This window comes from Dreissena polymorpha, chromosome 6 (genome assembly GCF_020536995.1).
Source record: "Dreissena polymorpha isolate Duluth1 chromosome 6, UMN_Dpol_1.0, whole genome shotgun sequence".
In the NCBI taxonomy this organism is placed as follows: Eukaryota; Metazoa; Mollusca; class Bivalvia; order Myida; family Dreissenidae; genus Dreissena; species Dreissena polymorpha.
This window is the reverse complement of record NC_068360.1, coordinates 89,819,711-89,842,787: the sequence shown is the minus strand read 5'-3', so window position 1 is coordinate 89,842,787 and position 23,077 is coordinate 89,819,711. Positions and strand designations below refer to the sequence as shown.

The window sequence follows — 23,077 nt, the reverse complement described above, 5'->3', positions numbered from 1 at the left end:
ATCCACGTCACCAAACTATTTTTTTTCTATATACGATATGATTTATTTTTCCATGCATGTATTGCTGATTACGCGAATATATCAAGTATAAACCGTTTATAGACAACTACAACAAGCTTAAACTGTGGTGTCTATACAAACTTAAAAGCGTTATTTATTTTTGGTGACAAATCATAATGGTATTTTGTAAATCCAATGAACCGATTTATATCAGCAAATAAACACAGAAACAACCAGTATATATAATAAACTAATATCGTATTATTATATTATTATTTTTAATGTTGTGTTTGCTCAATAAAGTTTATTTCCTTCCAAATGACAACCTTTAAAAGCGCTAGTTTTATTTCAGATGTTCTAAAATGCAGATCAAAACCATCAAATATATCTTAAACTACAAGACAAGTTCGCTACTAGTTTTGTATGTTTGGTATTTTAATATTAAAATAAGTGGTATATATTCATTTTAGCTGTAATCTTTGTCATCAACAATCTGATGCAGATTAATGCGTCGATCATCTATTCATGATTTAGCCTACTATTTTTCCCGTAAGATGGATTTAGATAAACTCTTCGCTTGTGATCAATTAGATATTCCCCAGACCGATATGTTAGAAAGTTTAGTAAGTTTTCATCCATCAAACAGAAGGCACGCCGAGTTTCTGGTGCGTGTTCACTCAACATGACATGCGCATTTTTTCATGATGGTTTAGGAAATTAGCTACTACTACTACTACTACTACTACTACTACTACTACTACTACTACTACTACTACTACTACTACTACTACTACAACTACTACTACTACTACTACTTCTACTACTACTACTACTACTACTTCTACTACTACTACTACTACTACTACTACTACTACTACTACTACTACTACTACTACTACTACTACTACTACTACTACTACTACTACTACTACTACTACTACTACTACTTCTACTACTACTACTACTACTACTACTACTACTACTACTACTACTACTACTACTACTACTACTACTACAACTACTACTACTACTACTACTACTACTACTATAACGAAAGGATTCGTAGTCAAAATAGATGCTTTGTGTATTTTCACTGCTACAGTATAATTACCTCCCTTAGTTTTAAAGTTTTAAATTTGCCAGGTAAACAATATGAAATTGTAACTTGTTCTTCATAAAGTAAGTTTATTGTATGGCTACAAATAATGTATTAAGCATTTAAAGAGTATTTGATATTTAAGGAATGCTTCTAGTAAAATCCTGCGTATATATACGGCAAGTTTCTGTGTAAGTGAAGGAGAAATGCTGATCGGTAATCTCCGTAGAGTGCGGAGGGAATTCGGAAACGTCGGTAGTGTCCGGATCGTGCCTTTCCGTTGGCTAGGTGGCTAATGTATCAGGTTCCTTCTCCAAAGTCAAAGTTTTACACTTTGCGACGAGGGCTTCATTTTCCCGCTTCAACCGCTCTATTGCTTCAAATTCTTCAAATTCTTCAAGGAGAATTACTTCCCTACCGTCAGCCATTTTGAGGCATGGGCTGACAGATTAGAACTTTTGATAGGTTTTTGTAACCTATCCCACCGCTGCCACCAAATATGTAACGCGAGCCGCCGACTACCTGAGACCGCCATCAAGCGCTATGTGCGCGGCCTCACAATGCCGATGTTCCTTCCGAAACCCTCGGAAGGCCAATTACAAAGTAACAATGTAATTATAATTTTCCTTAGGCTACCTGCCTTCTGATTATGAACTTAAAATAATCGAGTCGCTTCAGATATATACAATGCGACCAAAGAGGGGATCGATGCCTTCAACAAATCCTCCGGCTTCCGTGAAGCTACTGGTCACCGCCTCCGTGAGGCTACTTGCTTCCGCGAAGACACTGGCTCACCCCAAGGCCTTAGGTGAAGCTTCCGTCACTGCCTTGTACGACGTCCGTAGTATCCAACACTCTGAAAATTCTCTCCAAGAAACAGGAACTCTGCAGCCCGGGCAGCACCGTTTAAAGCTTGCAGCCAACGTAAATACCCAACTGCTTCAGAGCACTGTTCTTTAAGAGTAACGTCCCTTTTCTTCAGATGTTGATCCGCTCGCATACACCGGAGAACTGCCTAACTTGTTTATTTGCAAGCCACCACCACCACCACCACCACCACCACCACCACCACCACCACCACCACCACCACCACCACCACCACCACCACCACCACCACCACCACCACCACCACCACCACCACCACCACCACCACCACCACCACTACTACTACTACTACTACTAATACTACTGCTAATTATTAGTATTATTAGTATTATTATATTTATTTTTTAATTGGTTTCAGTACTACCTCTTTAATATTTAATACTTAAATGTTTCTAGTTTGTATTCGCCTTGTTACCTTTCGACGTATACATCAAAGAACCCCCGTTCTTAAGTAACAAAAGCATTGCTCTAAGTTTGTTTTATCTAGTAACAAACCATTCCGTAGTTTAACAAACGTTGATAACTGGAGTTAAGAGCTTAGCTCTAATTTACAATAACCCATGTACAATCAGTGATGATCTCAAATTAGTAGCGTTGCTGGACATCTTAATCGATTGTCCATTTGATTATTGGATTTTTATTTATCCCACGACAATTTATGATTGTCAAATGATGAGATCAATCCATGGTAAGTGTTTAATCAGAGACGAAGACATGCACGGCAACATCACAGTGCATCCGGACAAGCAGATAAGCATCGATTTGTTAAATATAGTTCTCTTCTCAGTTTTTACTTTCAAATACTCAATCAGCCGATCACAATGTGTAAGATATGCCAGAAGCGTTATCTTGACCAAACGGACATACATTTTCTGTTCGCAGATTAAACTTTGGTAAAGGCTCAACAAAACAAATGAGTGGTTTGAAAATCACAGTTGGTATTCTGTATTTGGTCGTGGTTCTTTTAGTAGAAAAGCTATATGGAACACCTGCTTTTCTTGGAGGAGCGATGACATTTACGTTAGAAGACAATCCTAACGGAACTGTTAAGGTAAGCCTTGAACGTTATTGTTATTGTGACTCGTACTCATACTGTTGTTATAAGTATTGCATTTGTGTTTTGTTCGATATCGGTTATAACATTTATTTTTTATATTTTTTGTATTAGCGTTTGATATAAGTCTGTACATGCTAACTTAATACTTTAATTGTTATTAAGTGACACTAAAAACAAGACAGTTGTATCCGAAATGCATATTTTGCATTCAGGCTCACATGCAGGTGTTTGCCGGGTGGCGGCTAGGTACTGGTCCGTGTGGCCGGAACTGTTCACGACTACATACGAACAAACCAACGAATCGTCAGCTTACGGAGTCCACAGTCGCAAATAGTTCATTATTTGGGTATTATACCAAAAATGGTCATAATCTAACCAAAGAGGAAAGAAATTCATTCAAAGAAACGATCATTTCCGTCAATGAGCTTCTTGGATGGGAGCAAGAAGTGATGACATTTGTTGTAGAACTACACCCGAATTCAGAAAGGGAGAGAGTGATGTATGATTATTTAGTTTTGTTTTATAGTTATGTTAGTAGAGCACACACTTTAAGTTAATTATTGTCTGCACATTAAATTGTACATGTAATAATTGTGATTGTTTTCAGATACCGTGGTCGAAGCTGGATAAACTTAACAATACAAGGACAAGATATACCGTGGAATTTCCAAACAACTATAAATACATACACACGAAATGATACTAAAAAGAGAAATCGACCCCCGAAGATACAGCTCAATCCATATTATAGGTAATTATTGCACGCCTATGCGTACATTTTGATTGTTTCATTGAATGGTTAGTAAAATTACAAGGTCGATTCATGTCATATCAGCAAAACTGTACTTTCCAACGCTTTTTTTCAGGATTGACTTCGATCAAACATCGTTAATAGATTTACCTGTTGTGGATGACGATGATGATAGAATACTATGCATATTACCGACACAAATTGAAATCGGGCAAATATATAAAAAAACTGCGCCAGGAATAACAGTTTTCGAGGTAAGCCCTATTTTCATTTTAACTTGATTTGCCATATTGCTACATTGTGTTATCAGCGAGTAAGGTATAAACACAACATACAAATTACACTGGTCGTTATTAAGTTCGTATTATTGTCTGCTTAGTTATTGTTCATAAAGGTTTGACTTATAGTTTGTATATGTCAGAAAGTGTTAATGATAGGTGTTTTTTTAACAGAACTGTACGGTCAAGATTAATGCGAGCACTGAAAACAAGTACACGGGAGACGATTGGATTGCAGTGACAGTAGAAGTCAAAGAGACTAACAAATATCCTCTATTGCTTGGATCAAAAAGTTGGGCCTCATCTAACGCAATTTTAAGTAAACTTCAGATTCAGGTAATATTATCAATTTGGTTTAAGATTTACCGATAAGAAGATATCATTTTGCTCCACTAAAATGCTTGGACGATTCATATTATTCCATTTAAAGTCAGTTTTACATTGTGTTTTTAGAGTCAATAGGAGTTGGTTCTGTCGCGAGAAAAGAATAAAAAAATAAAAGTTGTTTTTCTCGAATAAGGATGTGTACACATGTATTTTAAGTTGTATGCACATTTATTTAGCAATGAAAGTTAAATTTCGATTGCCGCAGTCATTTATCTTACACTATTTAGCCAAATTTACTACGAGCAACAACTTGTTAATTTAAGTTGTTTTAGATGAAACAAGTGTGATTGTGTAAATTGCATCACCGAAACTAACACTTTCGTTTACAAATCTATACTTTCTTTCAGATTTGTATTTGATATAAGTTAGTTTTGTTCATGTATTTTGCAAATAAACATAGTTCAAAGTAAACAACATGCGACGCAAAAATGTGATTTACATTTAAGGTTTGACATTTATGAAAATCATTAGTAATTTCTTAAATTTAAACAATTATGATACACATTCGTTGTCAGTAAGATCTCTTTGTAAGAATAAAGGTATTTTGTGTCCGATGAATGTACGATTCAATGGTGTGTCATGTGCAGAATACTGATCTTGTATGTGCAATAGTTGAAAAAATTCAGTATTTAAACGATTAATGATACAATGTGCACAACTCCTTTAATATCAATTTCTCTGTTCACGCGGCAATCAAAATAGTTAATTCACCGATATCATCATTTATCAACTATAAACATGTGCACTTAATTCTTATCTAACGGCAACTTCGATTCAGCAAATTTCAACCATCGATTCAAAAAACGAACACGTTTGATGGACATGAGACTTTACATTTTCTTTAAGAAACACATACATTAAGAACACTCCTTTAATGCGTAACTTAAAACATTTTTGTCATTCAATTTTTCTTACATTATCTGTTTTTAAGCTTACAATCTAAACATTTCGCAGACATACAATATTGTGTGTTTTAAGTTCGCTGTGCATGTCCAACGGAATTCGCCGACGCCAATGTTTGTGCCGAAAACACCCGAGCCGCTGCACGCCTTTGTGCTGTACGCCGGAGCAACATGGAACACGGTGACGTTTGCTAAGTCGACCAATGGGTAAACTATTAAAGGATTTAAGTGGCTTTTATGAATATCCCCTTTAAATGGGAAACATTTTGCAACTTAAATTATGTTTGTATCGATCGCATGATTGTAATGCTATTTGAAAAGTCCTATAGTCAGAACTCGTCAATCAATACCCATATTGTAGCTGCTGTTGACTTATTGGGGGACTGAACATTAACAATTGTATTGTTATTTTTGTGTTAAAAAACCAAATATTTTAGGTCAATAGCTTTCTTTCTATCGAACAATTCTAAATAGTTTGCGAAAATAATGAGAATCAGTATAACTATATCTTTTAATATTAAATCGTTTTTGTATGTCAATATATCGCGCCATGTGCTAAATTGTTCCTCTCACGCACCACTTTCAATAGACCAGTGAAAGAATTCATCGCTTCTGGAACGATGTTAAATACATGGGCTATTGCGGATGTTAAACCAGACTCGATTGGGCGTGAGAATACTTTTCAGTCAAACATAAAACTTGAAAATCCAATGTACGAAACTGGACAAAGCATAGCTTGCATTACGGCATTGAATGAGAATGGGTAAGATCAATTATGAACTTAATAATCGGCTCACAATATTCAGATTTATGTTGACGAGCTATGCATCTATTATATGTATACACACCTTGTTCATAGTTTGTCACTATATTTTCGTGCATTTACAGAGGGGCGTCTCTAGAATCAAGGTGTTTTCGGATAATTGTGAAAGGTAATGTACATTTACAATCAATCGACTTAAATGTGTAGCATGCTGTATATTTTGTTAAGGTTTACACGTTGTTAAACAAACCCCTTGGTCATAACACAAATATAACCAAACGAACAAGTGTTTACATGATCATGCTCTACGGCCTCACTATAAAAAATTATTTATCATATCCGATATGCTTATGTACTGGATACCTCATGCTGCATAATTATAAAAACATAATCAGAAATAGTAATAATATGATTTATTAAACTATTTCCCGTTTTATTTTAGATTCAAATTTCAATTACACGACAGCAAGAAATGATAATGTAAGTCGCTTAAATTGTAGCAACGACGTGCACATTATTATACCAAAATGAATGCACTTTATGAGTCAATGAAATTCCAGCGGCACTTCTAACTCTTAGCTTGTATTTAACATGTATTAGGCCTCAGTACTTTTCGAATGGCGTTGCAAATTGAGTAAAAACTTACGAAATCAAATATTGAGGTATAGTATCGAGTTATACGTGTTAATAATTATTTTATTTTTTATTAAAGCTAATTTGAAAGTTTAACTGCAAGTATGAAGTGCATTTATAACACGAAATGCTGTAACTAAGTGTTATGGAATTAATAATTTTTAGGAAATACCATACTTCGTCAACATGCCTGGGCCAAACGACACTGTCAAGTGCCCTATAGATGACACATGCATTGTACCAATATACGTCAAATCAAAAAGGTACATATTATATTCACTTTTGATAATGATAATCAGATTTGTTTTATAAATGAGTTTTAAAAAAATGAAAAAGATATTTCTTAAAATGAAGTGATCTTTCCAATGAAATATACAATTTGTTAAACAAAAATACATAACGCTTCAGTTTTCACGAGGAAGATCGCATACATCCAATGTCTTAAGAACAATTGACCTTATTCTGATTTGTAAATAAGCTCGTAAAATGTGTCACTATCAATTAAAATAAAATTCATTTTCTCTGTTTCTGAAACAAATAATTCTATTTTGTTTATGTTGATGTCGTCATATTGATACTGTTTTACTCGCAATCGTCAGCTAATCTTTAATTTGGTGTCTATACTTAAGTGACACTTCAGTTGATCAACATGTATACATCCAAGTGTGCAACTATAGAGTATTATATAGAATAAAAATAGCTTGCAAGAAATAAACAAACGATGAATTTGAAAAGCGTTGTAATTATTTTTTTTTTAGAATTTGCATGAATAAGAGAATATCTTATAACATTAAATAATCGCATGTTATTATATTTTGTATAAAATAAAACTTTTCAGATTTTCATTCCTCACTTGCAGATTAAATTTTACCCGATGCGTTATTTATAAGTGATGCCATACGCGTGCTAGTGGTAAAAACGTCTTGCTAAATATGAAGATTCCTTTTTATTGGTAGAAACGTGACCAAAATTGACTCTACTAGAAGTGACATGGCATACACCGGTGTACTTCAACAAATAAGCATTATGTCGTTCAATGGCGAAATTGTATATAAAACCGACTTGTCAGTGCGCAATTCCCTGAATGGTGAAGTAATCGTTTGTCTTCAAGCCACTGATAACATGGAGTATGTATAAAACATATATCTTCCTTTATGGGCATGTTTTTATTGTAAAACTAAGTAATATTTCGACTTAATTAATTAGTTTTTTTTCAAATAGTGTTTTAAAATGAGTCGTGTTCCTTTTCGTAGTAGAAAGTGTATCTGGACGTCATTATATTCTTAGTTTGTATATTTATCTAGTATTAGTATGTGTACGATGAATTGCGAGTTTTGCATTGTGGTAATGTGATATATTTTCAGGGCGAACAGCGATGAGCTATGCATCAAATTTGTTGTCATTACTCCAGGTATGGGGCAGTAACAGTTCAAAATATCTTCATACGTATATACTTATATCAATGATCGGTTTAATTTTACATGATAATAGCGTCATGCATTATATAAGTAAATGTTAGTTAACATGTGATGACATGCCGTTCAAGTTATCAGTCAGATAAACACACATAAGTATGTGTTTTAAGTTTATTCATAGTTGAGATTGCATTCATATACCAGTCATAAGTCCAAGGTAGGGCTTGTTTTCTTATGTTTTTAGATAGGTTAAACCAACACCAGAAACACAAATTTCATGTTCGTGTAAAAATTCACTCATTCAAAATAATCGATAGAATGTATAGCACAAAAATAGTTATATATTCTTTGAAATACGTTTGATCGTAATTGAAATATGTTTTAAATCTTCAAAAAAACTTTTGCGTTGCGTTTCATTATTTAAATCCCGTTTAGGTAACGTATACATTTAAATCAGATAGCTGTTATATCATTTATTAATTATATTCTAGCTGTATGGAAAGGATATCTTTTCATGATTGCATACTTGCTAAAACGTCCATATTAGAGTATATATGGTCATGCTATCATAAAGATTCTTTATTACAAACAGAACCAAGTCTGAAAATGTACAAACTGGAATGGATAATTTTTTTTTAATCAGACCCATGCATATTGGCCCCGTGCCATAATGGACAATGCGTATTCATGGAAGATGCCGGAACATTCACCTGCAACTGTAAGGCTGGAATAGCAGGACGACTTTGCGATACAAGTAGGGCTTAAATTGTGTTCACTGTTTTTGACTGTATCATAAAAGTATTTCTTATTTATTAATAATACATGTTAAGATATTCATATTATATTCCTAGTGCATATTCTAGTGCAAGTATTTTTTTTATACATGTAATACTCATAAACGTTCGAATACATGTTATGTTATGTTTATATATTTTCAATCAAGAAATACCCACGTGTAATTCCAATACATGCGTGCATGGAACGTGTTTAATTAAAATTGATCTGTGCTATTGTTCCGATGATGGAAATACCAGCAACGACTATCAGGGATTAAACTGTACACAGAGTATGATTTTTTTCTTGTATGTTTTGTCTTGCATTGTATATGTAATTCGCAATTGCCATACGTAAAAGATTAGTTGACAATTATTTATTTCCTCATACTGTTTACTTTATCACTTTTCCTGTATATCATACTGATACCAATACAGTTGAGTTAAGTATTTTGTTCCTGGATTAATATCTTTAGAATCCCTTAAAAATAACCATCATTCAGCCGATTTTTAGGGATTAATCCGTATTCACCGCGTTTCATCCGACATCTGTATTCAACCTTTCTGGCGGTTTTTAAGGATGAATTGCGTAGTTCATCGCGATCCATCCCTTAAAGGGATTAATCTCTAAGCATGCGCAGTTTTTAAGAGGTGAATTTGGATAATATTAAGAAATTAATCGCTACGCATGCGCAGTCGATGTCAGGGGGAATTGAGATGAACAGTCAGAGTTTATTAGTGTTGTCAACGAGTAGGCGGGTCGTAAACAACTATTTGTAGATGTATAATTTTCTTTTGTCGGTGTCCTGCATAATGAAATTAACAATATTACACTCCATACAAAATAGTGTTGCATAGCCTATAAAAGACGTCATTTGTAAAATCAATTTTTTTTTTGTATTAACATCGAAGACTGAAAAAGAAAACTTGCGTGTTTTAAATGGTACAACTAGGATTAACGGCATACGTGATATGTGCCAAGCTACACACCAAAGATAAATCAATTAACACCGTGTCATCGCAAGTTCCCACCGATTCAGCAACCGATATTTCAGTACAAGTGAGAAAGATGACGCATCTTATCGTGATATTCTTATCTACACATGGCCGACATGTGGTGTCACAGGAATACCAGTAAACGCTCTTAATCCATAATGGAAACATGGTTTCCTTTGAAGAAAATGCGTTTGCGCCTCTATTGCAGATGTGTGTTCAAAATGTTTATTGACTTGCTTATATTGTTTATCCGTAGTAAGTGAAGGAACAAACAATATATTAGTTTCATTTTTCTACAGTTTAATCTAACATTTACACTGTATTAACAAAATTTAATAAAGAAGATCAGTTTATGCAGTATAGAGAACATCGCAGGTACAGTAAAAAAAAAACATGAATTTTATTTCAATCTTTTTTTTTATATTACATTTAAATGATACTTGATTAACAAACATAATTTAAATTAACGTTCATGACGAAGGCATATACGAACTGTTAAGTAAAAAAAGTGTGACACGGCCTACACTATTCAAAGATCTCTACTAAATATCTTCTGAACTATTTTATTTAAATTGAGTTTCAATTTAAATCAAGTAGTTCAGACGATTTTCAGAAGAGAAACAGTTAATTTTTAATGTTGGCGCTAAGGAAAAATAGGGAGTTACCAATTTCGGCGTTACGATGGCGATCCACCTCATAGGATATGAGCTCTATAAATAAGTGTACCGGTCTGTGTGTGTGTGTGTGTGACTAACAACGAATGAACAACATAATTATTATCATAAACTGGTATCAACGAGCATTGTATTAAATTATCAAGCAAATCACGTTTAAATAAAAAATGAATATTTTTATTCTGGAATTAAATAAAATGCTTCATTTCATTATAAATTTATTTTGATGTATAACAAGTATCGGGTAATTACTCTACGCCCGCCCGTCCCCACCCACTCTCTCACCAATATTTGTGTACCAAAGTACTTGTCAAACACCGTAGAGATTGTTAGAGATTAATCCCTTAAAACTCAGATTGTTAGAGATAAATCCCTAAAAACTCAGATTGTTAAAGATTAATCCCTAAAAACTCAGATTGTTAGAGATTAATCCCTAACAACTCAGATTGTTAGAGCTTAATCCCTAAAAACTCAGATTGTTAGTGATTAATCCCCGCAAATATTCATCCCTAAGCAACCCTTTATTTGCGAAAAAAACATCACTAACCCCAATCTAGTTATCATAATAGAGCTACTGATATAATTCTATGTTGTAGTGCATTGTATAAACATATTATTTGAAATTTTGTTTCAGAAACAAATGACTGCCCGACTTTGAGACCATGCAATGATAACGGCATTTGTGAAGATGGACATAAGGACTACACTTGCCATTGTTTTGGAGGATTCGTTGGAAAAGACTGCGAAACTAGTAATTTTTATTCGTAAATATATTATTCTAAAGGTCATAAATATTTGATGTGATGCCCTCGATGAAGGTAAAGATAATATTTAGTGACATTGAAAATACTTTTGATAGAGTATGACTGGAAGATAGAGTATGACTGGAAGGGCTAATCTGTAAGCTACGATTAAGTGGTATTCTGGGCAATCTTGTATATTGGTTATAAGACATAATGACTGTACACAGTGTTTGTTTTCGGTTGTAAACCTGACTTGCTATCTCTCAATGCTCGAGTTCCTCTAGGGTCCATTTGTTTGTGTATACATCAATGACATTGTGCGACATATTCACTGCCAAGGTCAACTGTTTACAGATGATTCTCATACTGCGCTTTGTAAGTTTGTATAGTCGTCGACAATCCGGTTGATGCAGCTACTTCAGTCAACTCTGATATTGTAAAAATCCATTTCCGGGCCGATTGGTCGTTAGTTACCTTCAATCCGTCCACAACCGAGTCTTAAGTAATATCTACAAAAATCAAAGGCCAAATCCACCCTATCTTTTTCGTAATGACTGCAACAATTAATGGCGTTTCGACTCATTAACATCTATGTTTGAACTTTTAAAACTCATGCACCTGGTACCACCATGTTCAATCAATTAAGAATAAAGCATGATAAAGAATAAATCTATTTAGATCTTTTAAGTTTACTCTCGATAGCAAATCTCTTCTGTCTACATACACAAGTACATAAATTCTTGAATACGCTGATGTAGTTTGGGATAATGTGACGACGCAAGAGGAACTAGAACGTGTAAAGATTGAACTGGAAGCAGCAAGTATAATTAATGGGGGAACATAGCCACATTATATAATGAAACGGGTCTAAAAACCTTTAACATAAAATAACGAAATTTAAACTTTTCTACAAGATGTATAATTCAAATTTTAATTACGACAATATCCGCAGCATTCCATGTAAATCACAGTTTTTGTCACGACCCTTTAAACCATCTACTATTAACCTATGAAACGCTCTACCCGAACTTTTAAGACCATATTCCTTCTGTCTCTGTCTTCTAAGCACATTTAGACACAGACAAAACATTAACATGATGGTGAGCGGACACTAAATATTCTTCATGCGCGTTTATGAATGCATTGTAGCAAATTAAATTGACGATAAAAAACACATATTGGAAAATACATACTGTCAATGTAGAAAGATAGAATATACAAATCACCTTTTCTTCATTTGCCCAATTATTATGAAAATAAGAGCTATCCTATTTGACAAAATGCCAAGTTTCCTATCCATCAACTTTGCAACTTCTTCTCTTCGGTGGCAAATACGGACTAAATAAAGTAAATTCTCTGATATTCAAACAATGGCAGTCTTTCATCCGAGATCAGACATTTCAACATAAGGCTCTATCATGAAAAGTTCTTTACCTGCTAACGTTGCCCCGTCCCGCAGCTGTTTCTTTTCGTATCGCAACTTTCTTAGGGTACGAAAAATCTTCCACTTGTATCGCTTTCGTATTAGATAAAGCACATTAAGAAATTAATTCTGATGTATGTAGATGTTCTGTCTATTTTACGCATATATTTTGTTACACTTTTGGTATGATATCCTTTCTCATTTTCCCATTCTTATACTGTATATTTAAACCTACTTATTTTCTACACTATTCACTGTTGTGACATATGTGTACATTGTCGTTACATGCTTATTTGTTTGCACCTTATCAGCAGCACTTCTAACTGACAGAAGAGACATGGCATAAGCCTCAATTTGTTCTCAATTAAGTCAAATTATACTTCAAGCCTATTTTGTCCAAAGTAGTATGCACGTTTGGTTTGTTATATATATCTTATACATTATCTACCAAAAGCTAAACCAAATGTTGTTTAAAAGCAAAAACATTATTTTCATATTCGATCCTATTCAAATGAACGTTCGTTCAAAGTGAGTACATGCGAACTTAAAACCTTTATTTTAAACAAATAATACTTTGATGCAATATAACATCTGGACTAGACGTCCATAAGAAGTAATATCATCTCATTAGCGAAACTATTGTTTTACAAATATTGCTAAAAATGTTTGTCTACACAGCCGAACATTCTCAAAACTCGCAACACAAACAGATTCAATTGTTGGTTCTTTAAAAACACGAGTAACGTGTCGGGATTGGCTTTACATGTTCGCTTTAAATTTATTAAAAGTAGACGACAGTTGATGCATGATTCATTTACATTAATCACTTTCATTCCTTGTTCATATCCAGTTTGATTTGAAAGATTGAAAACAAAATTAAAATGTTTACTTAAATCATGCAAATCTGCTTGTGTTCTATATCTTAACAACAACAACGAAAGCTATTAAAAAGATCAATATTGCACGGATTTTCTAAAATTAAAAAAATAAATTGTCACTTACTATTCTTTTACCAATACCACACTCGTGATATAACATATTTTATAACACAGAATGACAATGTCGATAGAGGCGTACATAAGTTATTAAACGGCAGAATCAGTTTCAGAACGTTTCAATACCCTCGAGATGTGTACAGGTATATTTAGACGTATCATGGTAAAACAATTCTCGGTCGAATTTACTTCAATAGGTTAGCTACCCAATACTTACTTTCCTTAATACGCTAGTTTATAAGTTCTAAGTGCACATACGTATGACCGTATCTGAAAACATTCGTACGTAAATCGAGGGCGGGGGCTATGGCCGTAGAAAGGTTTTCATGACCATTTCATTCAGTAAGTAATGTTGCTGAACCAGAGATCGAACCCGCGATCATTGGATTGGTAGAACAGCATTTTACCAACAAATCTAATAATTTAATTTTATGTTTTTAAGTACAATGCAAAGCTATAATCGAAATAAAGTTGATCTTATTTGAAATATGTGTGCGATAATTCTTTGAAAATAAAATTGTGCTTAACAGACACGAACATATTTATGATCTCGATTCATTTTATTGTTACTTGTTTTGTGTGTTGTAAAATATGTCCTGTCCAAAGATATGTTGACATGTCAGAGGCCCCTCACTAGTTTAGCTTATATGATGGCTTTAATTATCTTCTTAGATTAAATGTTCAGCAATAAAATACAAACTGGAGAATTAACAATTTAAATAGAATCCTTGGAATATGTCTTAAATGTGCTTATGATGTGTTATTAGACAAATTCGTAGGCAACAAGAGTAAGTATGTCCTCGGGTGATGTTTATTATTACTTCGTTTGGATATTATTAAACATTAAAACCTTATGTAATATATCGAACTCTGTTTGTGTACAAAACAGGCAGTTTTCAACCTTCAGGAATTTTGACGTTCGCGAAGTTCTTCAAACAAATTATGTTGAGGTTAAATATATTGCAATTAATGTACAAAGTGGTAAAGTGGCAGTATAAATCAAATTTGTGTAGTTGGAGTAGGTTAATCTGGTTCGGCACTGAAACAAATATGCCTCGCTAAACCTCTTGTTAGTTTCTTTTTTTATAGTCCACACCCGAAAACCTTTCTCCATCTCGGCTCCAACCATCATATACTTTATACGCACTTGTAACGCATTTAATAAATGTATGCAATCTTTTTTAGATACGTGCGTGAATTCATCTACGAGTGACTCCTGTGTAAATGGTAACCATTTCACTTTACTGCATATTATTACTATGCGATTTAAATGTTTTATGTTCGCCATGATATACTACTTAAAATTCAACATTAAGGAAAATGCTAAATAACTATTAAAATGAAACACCTCTGAAACCTTAATTACGTAAATAAAAATAAAGATAACAATTATCAACATATTTTATGTTCAGAAAATGTGTGTTTTATTCGTGTATATTTTGTATGGATACAGATAAATGCCCAGACGGTTTTTGTCTAAATCACGGAGCATGCTCGAATGGTGTTTGCTTTTGCGGAATAGGGTTCTCAGGAATTCTTTGCGGACACAGTAAGTTTAGAAAATAAAACAACAAGATATATTCATAAATTAAAAACATTTGAAATAATCGAGCGCTTACACGTTTGTCTCTTTTTATTTTATCGTGTATACGCTTCAATCTTGGTTAGTATACCCTCTCTTCTTCAGCCCTTGACATCCGACCCGGTACGGTAGCAAACGTGAGTATATTGCACCCAGAACACACAATACGGGCTTACAAATAGTTGTATAAATGAGATTGCACCAACACTATGTTAGTAGCTTTTTAAAACATGTAAACGACATATTTACACTAATAGTCAGTATAAAGCCGTATTTGCCTCGAGCTAATAAGTGTAGTTCTTTTTTTTCTCAAATAATCCACGACCGGGAGTTAAGATGATTTTCGTCGTTATTTAACGCCCAGGCTTGTGGATATCCGGTCGTGAGATTGTTGTACAATAAACTATTGCCTACTATGATTATGCCATAATAAATGCATTAAACATTCGTTGAGACACTAAACCCACTGAGCATTATTTATCCAACACATGTAAATACGTATGTATGTTTCAGGGTGCTGTTCATATTATGAAACCAACCTTGTCAAACGGAAGCATGATTCATTGCAGCGAACGCGATAGCGTTGCGCACGACTGCATGATTGATTTTTACATAACTTATCTATCTGAGTAAGGCTTCATATATATGTTACCAATTTTTTTCTACCTCTGTGGCGGCGAATTAGTCCAGAGCATAGTGAAGACAATATGTTGCGTTAGTTGTGTACACTATAACTGCAATACCGGTAATAAGTCTGACGCTTTGCATTCTACTAAATATACAAACCTGTAAAACGCTCTAATTAAAACAATACCGTTTCGGGGCCATTTCGCAATTGTTCAATGTCGAGATCAATGGTTTAGTAGTAAAATATAATGAATTCTGAATATTCTGATAAATTCATTTGTCTATTATAGCATCAAGAATGTAAAAGTTAGCAATAAATCTTCTGCTGACCTTGCCCAGAACATACGCTGCACGACCTTCAGACTGTCGTCATTGTTTCATGATATAGCGTCAATGTATGTTGCGCGTTGTTTCTTAAATGGCACTATTCATCAGAAGGACGGACAATATGTGTGTTTAACGGTAGAAGCTGGGTATGAATAATGCGGTATTTAATCAATCAATCAATTTTTTGTTGATTTAAAATTGTATTCAATGATAATTGTTTTAAACATGTTGTTTTTTTTATAAATAATTTTGACACGTGTTTTTGTTAATTATTTACGTATGAATACAACAATTACAATCAATTGCAAAGTTTGAGAACACCATTTATCGATATATCGACCGATTGAGATGGTATTTTGTATTGATGAATTTCAATTTTCAGTGAACATGCTCAACAGACAGTGTGTTATGAACTCGAATTCGGTAAGTAGTTGTACATGTTCCCGTTAATATAAAAGTTGTGTGGTTTACTTGTGTCTTGCTTTTAACAATGCGTGAAGCATTGTAAATAGTGTTAAATGGTGTTTTTTATTTATTTACAGTGCCTGATCAGGTATGTATACCGCCTTTCATGAGCTCTTTTGGACCAAAAGTTGACTATGTATCCGCATTTAATCGTAAATGACGCATTCGTAAACTGTAATCTGTATCTAATCTGCACTTATTAATGCATAAAAAAATATGTTTCCTCTTTTTTACCGACCCGCAAAAATAGTCGCGAACTAAATGATTTAGGAGGTTGTAAAATCGTAGTCCCCGTCGCATTTTTCAGCGCACAGTAAACCAATGACACAAAAAGCAATATAACAAATATGACGGAATACGCCGGTTGAATATCCGCGAAGGAAAGTTATATTGTATTTAGCTATTTTTTGTATAAAAGAAATATTTTGTCTCCGCACTAGTTGTTTTTTTTCAAACCTAATTTTATAATAAGTATTTATCACATGCCATACCCTATTTCCCATGAAATGTAATCATTACGAATAGTTTTATCGTACACATGTGTAATATACTTTTTAAGCGTTTTCATTGACTTAGATTTCGTTCGATTGACCAATCGCATTTTGTTATTGTGCTGTAATGATGTTGCAACGTCAAATGACGTCACGAAATGCAAACAGCATTCGGAATTTATTATTATGTTTGCGTAAATATTAATTTAATTTGCTCATTTAAAAGCATGCGATAAAAAACGATCTGACATTTCATATCATATTTTATTAAACTCGTCCAGGAAATTAGTTAAAGTAAGCTCGCCAAAGGCTCGCTTACTACACAATTTCTGAACTCGTTTAGTAAAATATGGTATGATATAATAACTCGTGCCAGATCATTTATATATATTCAAATCAACAACATGCGATAATTTTGAAACACGTGTACTCTGAAATAAGAAATTAACATAGTTTTCGGCTGAAGTAGAAGAAAAGTTTAAAATGTTATTAAATATGTATATCGACATGCCAAACAACTTAAAGTAACATAACTGCTCAAAATCACCGAAAATTTCGTACAATATTTCGTAAAATAAAGCTAAACAATTAAAACTCATTGTTACTTATGGCCATTGTCGAAATTTCAACGCCAGATGTGGTCTGGTAAAATAGATGTTTGTGGATACAAAATGCTCGTTTTTATTATGGTTTTAACATGGTACCATTTTAGTGTTCGTGTGTCGTATCAATAGATATATTCGCAGGAAATTAACATGGAATTTATTGTGGTCACAAATAAATAAAAACAAGCATTTTGTATCAACACAAATCTACGTAATCATTCAACATCTAGCGTTGAAATTGTGGCTATTGCTATAAGGAACACTGATTATTTGGATGATAACTTTATTTTACGAAATACTTTACGAACTTTTTCGATGATTTTGAGCGTTATAGAGACTTTAATCACATTTGCGATTTCTGAGTAACTAAATAGAAAAAACATAAAAAAATAATTTTTCGGATTTCTTGGTCATTCACTAAAAGTATTTTTGTATTTATGTCATTTTATATTATATATATATATATATAATATATATATATATATATATATATAGAGAGAGAGAGAGAGAGAGAGAGAGAGAGATAGATAGATAGATAGATAGATAGATAGATAGATAGATAGATAGGTAGGTAGGTAGGTAGGTAGGTAGGTAGGTAGGTAGGTAGGTAGGTAGGAAGGTAGGTAGGTAGGTAGGTAGGTAGGTAGGTAGGTAGGTAGGTAGGTAGGTAGGTAGGTAGGTAGGTAGGTAGGTAGGTAGGTAGGTAGGTAGGTAGGTAGGTAGGTAGGTAGGTAGGTAGGTAGATAGATAGATAGATAGATAGATAGATAGATAGATAGATAGATAGATAGATAGATAGATAGATAGATAGATAGATAGATAGATAGATAGATAGATAGATAGATAGATAGATAGATAGATAGATAGATAGATAGATAGATAGATAGATATATAGATAGATAGATAGATAGATAGATAGATAGATAGATAGATAGATAGATAGATAGATAGATAGATAGATAGATAGATTTAGATATAGATATATCATACCACCACATTGATATCTGCTTGATATCCTGTTGCCTGATATCTTTTTTTATATCACGGTCAACAGGAAGTTCTTATATCAGTCATGTGTGGAGGCTACAAACACTTAAGTACAATGTTTTGTTTTATTGTAAAACTGAATCAGATTTATCAAAACAAACAATTTGATACCAATATGTATTACATTTAATCCACAAACAACAACAAAAACAGAAAAAGGTATTTTACAAATATTAAGAATGAATAAGTACATGCTGATGACGTCATGTAACAAACGGACTACTTTTTTTACACGCCTTGATATGCAAACATCAAAAGTCAAAGGTTATGTCAAAAGTTCTGCACTTAATATAAACAGACCAAACACATAAAACAAACAATAAAAAAGCAGTAAAAATAGTAAAAAATAAAAAAGTAACACACTTCACAATAAAACCCAATGTAATATGCATTAAATAATGAAATAATTTTAAATCAAAAATTATTATTAAGGTTTTATTTGTCGTCTTCTACAGTTTGCCAATTTCGCCACATGAATTGTGTTTGATAAGGCTCGTTAAAAGCTAATTTCTTTTGAAAATAAGGATTTAAACATAAAAAACATATATAAATACAATAAATAAACATTACCATGTCAGACTTTGTGGATGGAGGCAAGATTGACATTGTTTGGGACGGTTTAATGGAGGAAGTTGTTATGTCTGAAGAAGACTTTGCCAGAAGAGTTTGGAATAAATCCGAGTGTGTTTAATGAACCATTTGATGAAATTACGAATGCAAATTTCAATTTAAATAAAAGTTATTTAGAATCCCTTATTCAAATAAAATCAAACACTTAGAACAGTGAAAACATATCAGACGCCATAGAAAAAACAACCGAAGATGTACAAAAATTAATTGAAGCCGAAGATAACAAAAACACTATCCGGAAAACACTGGCAGATGTCAGTCGATTTCAAAAATATTTTGTCAAGAAAGGCGACACGAAGGCAATCCACAATTCATCCGTCGACCATCTAGATGAATATCTTGCCACATATCTGCTATTCATTCGCAAGAATGATGATGATGAATACTTCAAAGAGCAAAGTACTCATACTCTATCTTCCGGAGCAGTGGTCCAGATTTTCCCTCAAACGTGACTGCCTGAAAGCAAAGCAGAAAAATCTATAAAAAAAACACAAGGAAAATTATTTTTAATCACTGTTTAATCACGGCAGAAACTTAGTGAAAAAAATTGCAAAGATGTTGAAAACTCTGGCAATCGAGGCCGGTTTAAAAAAAACAAACATAAGTAATCATTCTGCTAGAAAACACCTTGTTAAAAAAACTAAGGGATTCCAATATCGCACCCACCGAAATAATGCAAATAACCGGACACAAAAACGTACAGTCAATAACCAATTACAGTGAAATTTCCGAACAAACAAAAAAAAGATGTTCAAACCTTTTGGCAACATGTTCTACTGCAACTCCATCTGTTTCATGCACTTCTGTCAACACTTCCCAAATGAACATTTCTCTCTCCACCCACCCGGCAGTTTCACAAGCACAGTTTCCTGGCCAAAATCCAATAAATGACATGTTTTTTTGAGCTGTACTTAACGTGCAGAACTTCAATATCTACGAACAACCACCACAGTAAACCAAACGCGCAGTATATATTCCAAATTCTAATAAAAACATCATTCAATTCTTTACACGTGTTGACACACTGCGACGACGTGAGCGACTGGACTGGCCTTGACATGTTACAACGGTTATCAAGTTTTGCCTTTAAAATGTATAATATATGCTTTCATTTTGTGTAATAAAGTATTGCTGCTTAAAAATCTGTTGCAGAATTAAAGAAGAAAGAGAAAAAAACAGCGTTATTAAATTACATTAAATGGCGCTACTTTTCCTGTTGAGGAACAATGCTATTTTTATTTTTATTTTTATTTTTTAAAGATTCATACGGGATAAACGAATGCAGCGGCTCTCTCTCTCTCCCTCCATACCCATACACATATATATATATATATATATATATATATATATATATATATATATCTATATCTATCTCTCTCTCTCTCTATATATATATATATAGGGAATATATAAAGGATGTTTTGAAGTAAATAACTATATGCTATTTTGCTGTATTAAGTGTGTGGTGTTTTCCTTTAAAAGACCAAGAAAAAGAGAGAAGAAGCAAAACGACAATCTTTTGTGCCACCCACACCACTGACAAGAAGCAGGTTTCCAGTCGTTGTAAACAAGACACACACAATCCTATTATTCACAACACCAAACAACAGCTTTTGGTAAATGCATGTTAGCTGAATAAGTAATAGTTTATATGCAGATGGATTTGTGATAATGCTTTATATATAACAACACTTTTGATGAATACTCCAGTTGTGCGCAAGAATGTAATATTAGTAATAAATATGTGGGATACATAAATTTTATTAGTTAAAGTAGATTGTGTTTTTTTTTTTAATTTTGTTGTTAGTTTAATTCAATATTTTGCAGCGAGAAGCTCATACCCACTTCATCATTCATACACCTTTTGCAGCCTGTCGATACAACCGATTTTGATGGTAACGCCGTTTGCATGACAGAGATTGTTGTAGAATTTCTGGAAACAGGAAGCGAAGTGGTCGTACTTAAATATGGGTATTTGAATTGCTCTATTAAATTAAGGGTATGAAACCATATCCGTAAAAAAAGCTAACATGATGTATTATTTTTTAATGGCTATGCTGGAGTAAGTTTGTGAGTTTCTTAATTGGGTTTGTAGAGATGTTGGTACTTCCTTCGATCAACTTTTTACATTCAAATAAATATCAAAACTCTTCGATTTTAAAAGAAAGTGGTACTGTTGCATTTTCATGATTAGTACGTAGTCAAATGAAATCAATACATAATTGCAGTATCAATCAAAATAATCTTTCCTTTACTGTCTGTCGCTTTCTATTAACAAAATGTGTCGATCCTGACATAATTTTTGCATTGATCATATTCAGGTTAACCGATATACACGTATGTTGTTTTGTTGGTTGGAGTAGTGTATATCCTGAATTGTAACATAATTCGTGATTTATGCCACCAGGGTAAAACGTTTTCGATCGACAAAAAATCATTCTCATCGTTTTCATACCTCTACACTGTGTTCGGAATATGTATAGCTACAAGTGATTGCTCGAATTTGCGGTTATTATACTGTTGGGCCATTTTTTGTTTCATGAACATTCTGATTCCATAGCGAAGACGAGCGGATCTATACATTCCTTGTCACCGGTGGTAATGTAAAAGGTACTGTGAATCTTGAATACACATCACTTTATTTTCACCCCTTGTAAATTAATCCTAAAGGGTTGACATTTAACAGTCATATTACGCATCAATTCCGAATAAATAAAATATTAATACTTTGCATATATACGCTTTTTGTCACGTATACCGACATGAATAAGGTTAAACTTAATCTGCACCATATTATGCTTATAATTTAAAATCGTGTAAGTAAGAACAAATAAAAATGCATCTTGTATTAACTTAATTGTACCATTGCGCTATTAAATTAAACATTATAAATAAAGTTAAATTAAAAAAAAACTTTGCGGTTAGAAAAAAATAATTGCAAAATGTTTCTTTGGAGAAATATGATGCAGTTATTTTAACAATAATCTTTTGTTTTTCAAAAAACATGTATACACAAATTGTATTCATGTTTGATATACCCAACATAGCTATTATATCCCATAATCATAACCATAGGCACGACTCTATATTTTGTGTAGTTATTGTGGTTTTCAAACTAAGTCAATCAAATATTGCGGTGTATTTTCATTGTTTAAAGGTCCCTGTGAGTCACCCGACATCTGTCAAAATGAAGGAGTTTGTTTTGCACGTGCAGAAAATAACCATAAGTGTATGTGTGGAACAAACTATACCGGACCTTCATGTGAAAGAGGTCAGTTATCGTCATGTGATGTTTATTAGATTTATTGTTTAAAACTGGGTGCGTTGAATGTAAAGACGTGCTATAATCTCGTTGCATTAATGCTATGTGCTTTGACATTGCAGGGCCCTGTCATAATACAAATACCTGCCAAAATGGAGGACACTGTTTTGTAAATAATAGCGTTACCACTTGCGTTTGCAAGCCAGGTTATCACGGACAAATCTGCTCAAACGGTACGTCGTTGACGCATGATAGGTTCCTTGCCACCGT

At 33.3% G+C, this 23,077-nt stretch overlaps 1 protein-coding gene across 5 annotated transcripts in view; it reads left to right on the top strand.

Annotated features, from left to right (window-relative positions):
• Window positions 1–2,798: 2,798 nt before the first annotated feature.
• The window catches only part of LOC127834658 (uncharacterized), a 47,525-nt gene continuing 27,246 nt past the window's right edge, over window positions 2,799–23,077 (top strand). For 3 of the 5 annotated variants that reach the window (XR_008028040.1, XM_052360681.1, XM_052360680.1), the window contains exons 1-7: window positions 16,305–16,453; window positions 16,690–16,730; window positions 21,028–21,161; window positions 21,373–21,516; window positions 22,106–22,155; window positions 22,703–22,816; window positions 22,930–23,040. Coding sequence is in view for 2 of the 5 variants with exons in the window: in XM_052360681.1 (XP_052216641.1) it covers window positions 16,695–16,730; window positions 21,028–21,161; window positions 21,373–21,516; window positions 22,106–22,155; window positions 22,703–22,816; window positions 22,930–23,040 (589 nt within the window). In the remaining 3 variants the exon portion in view is untranslated. Of the gene's footprint in view, window positions 3,033–3,250; window positions 3,538–3,645; window positions 3,790–3,904; window positions 4,044–4,241; window positions 4,404–5,432; window positions 5,564–5,945; window positions 6,120–6,244; window positions 6,289–6,561; window positions 6,600–6,917; window positions 7,016–7,708; window positions 7,880–8,116; window positions 8,164–8,810; window positions 8,922–9,110; window positions 9,234–11,244; window positions 11,362–14,956; window positions 14,999–15,224; window positions 15,321–15,458; window positions 15,491–15,866; window positions 15,983–16,270; window positions 16,454–16,689; window positions 16,731–21,027; window positions 21,162–21,372; window positions 21,517–22,105; window positions 22,156–22,702; window positions 22,817–22,929; window positions 23,041–23,077 lie in introns of those variants that run through there. The other 2 variants (XR_008028038.1, XR_008028039.1) reach the window with 2 other exon arrangements.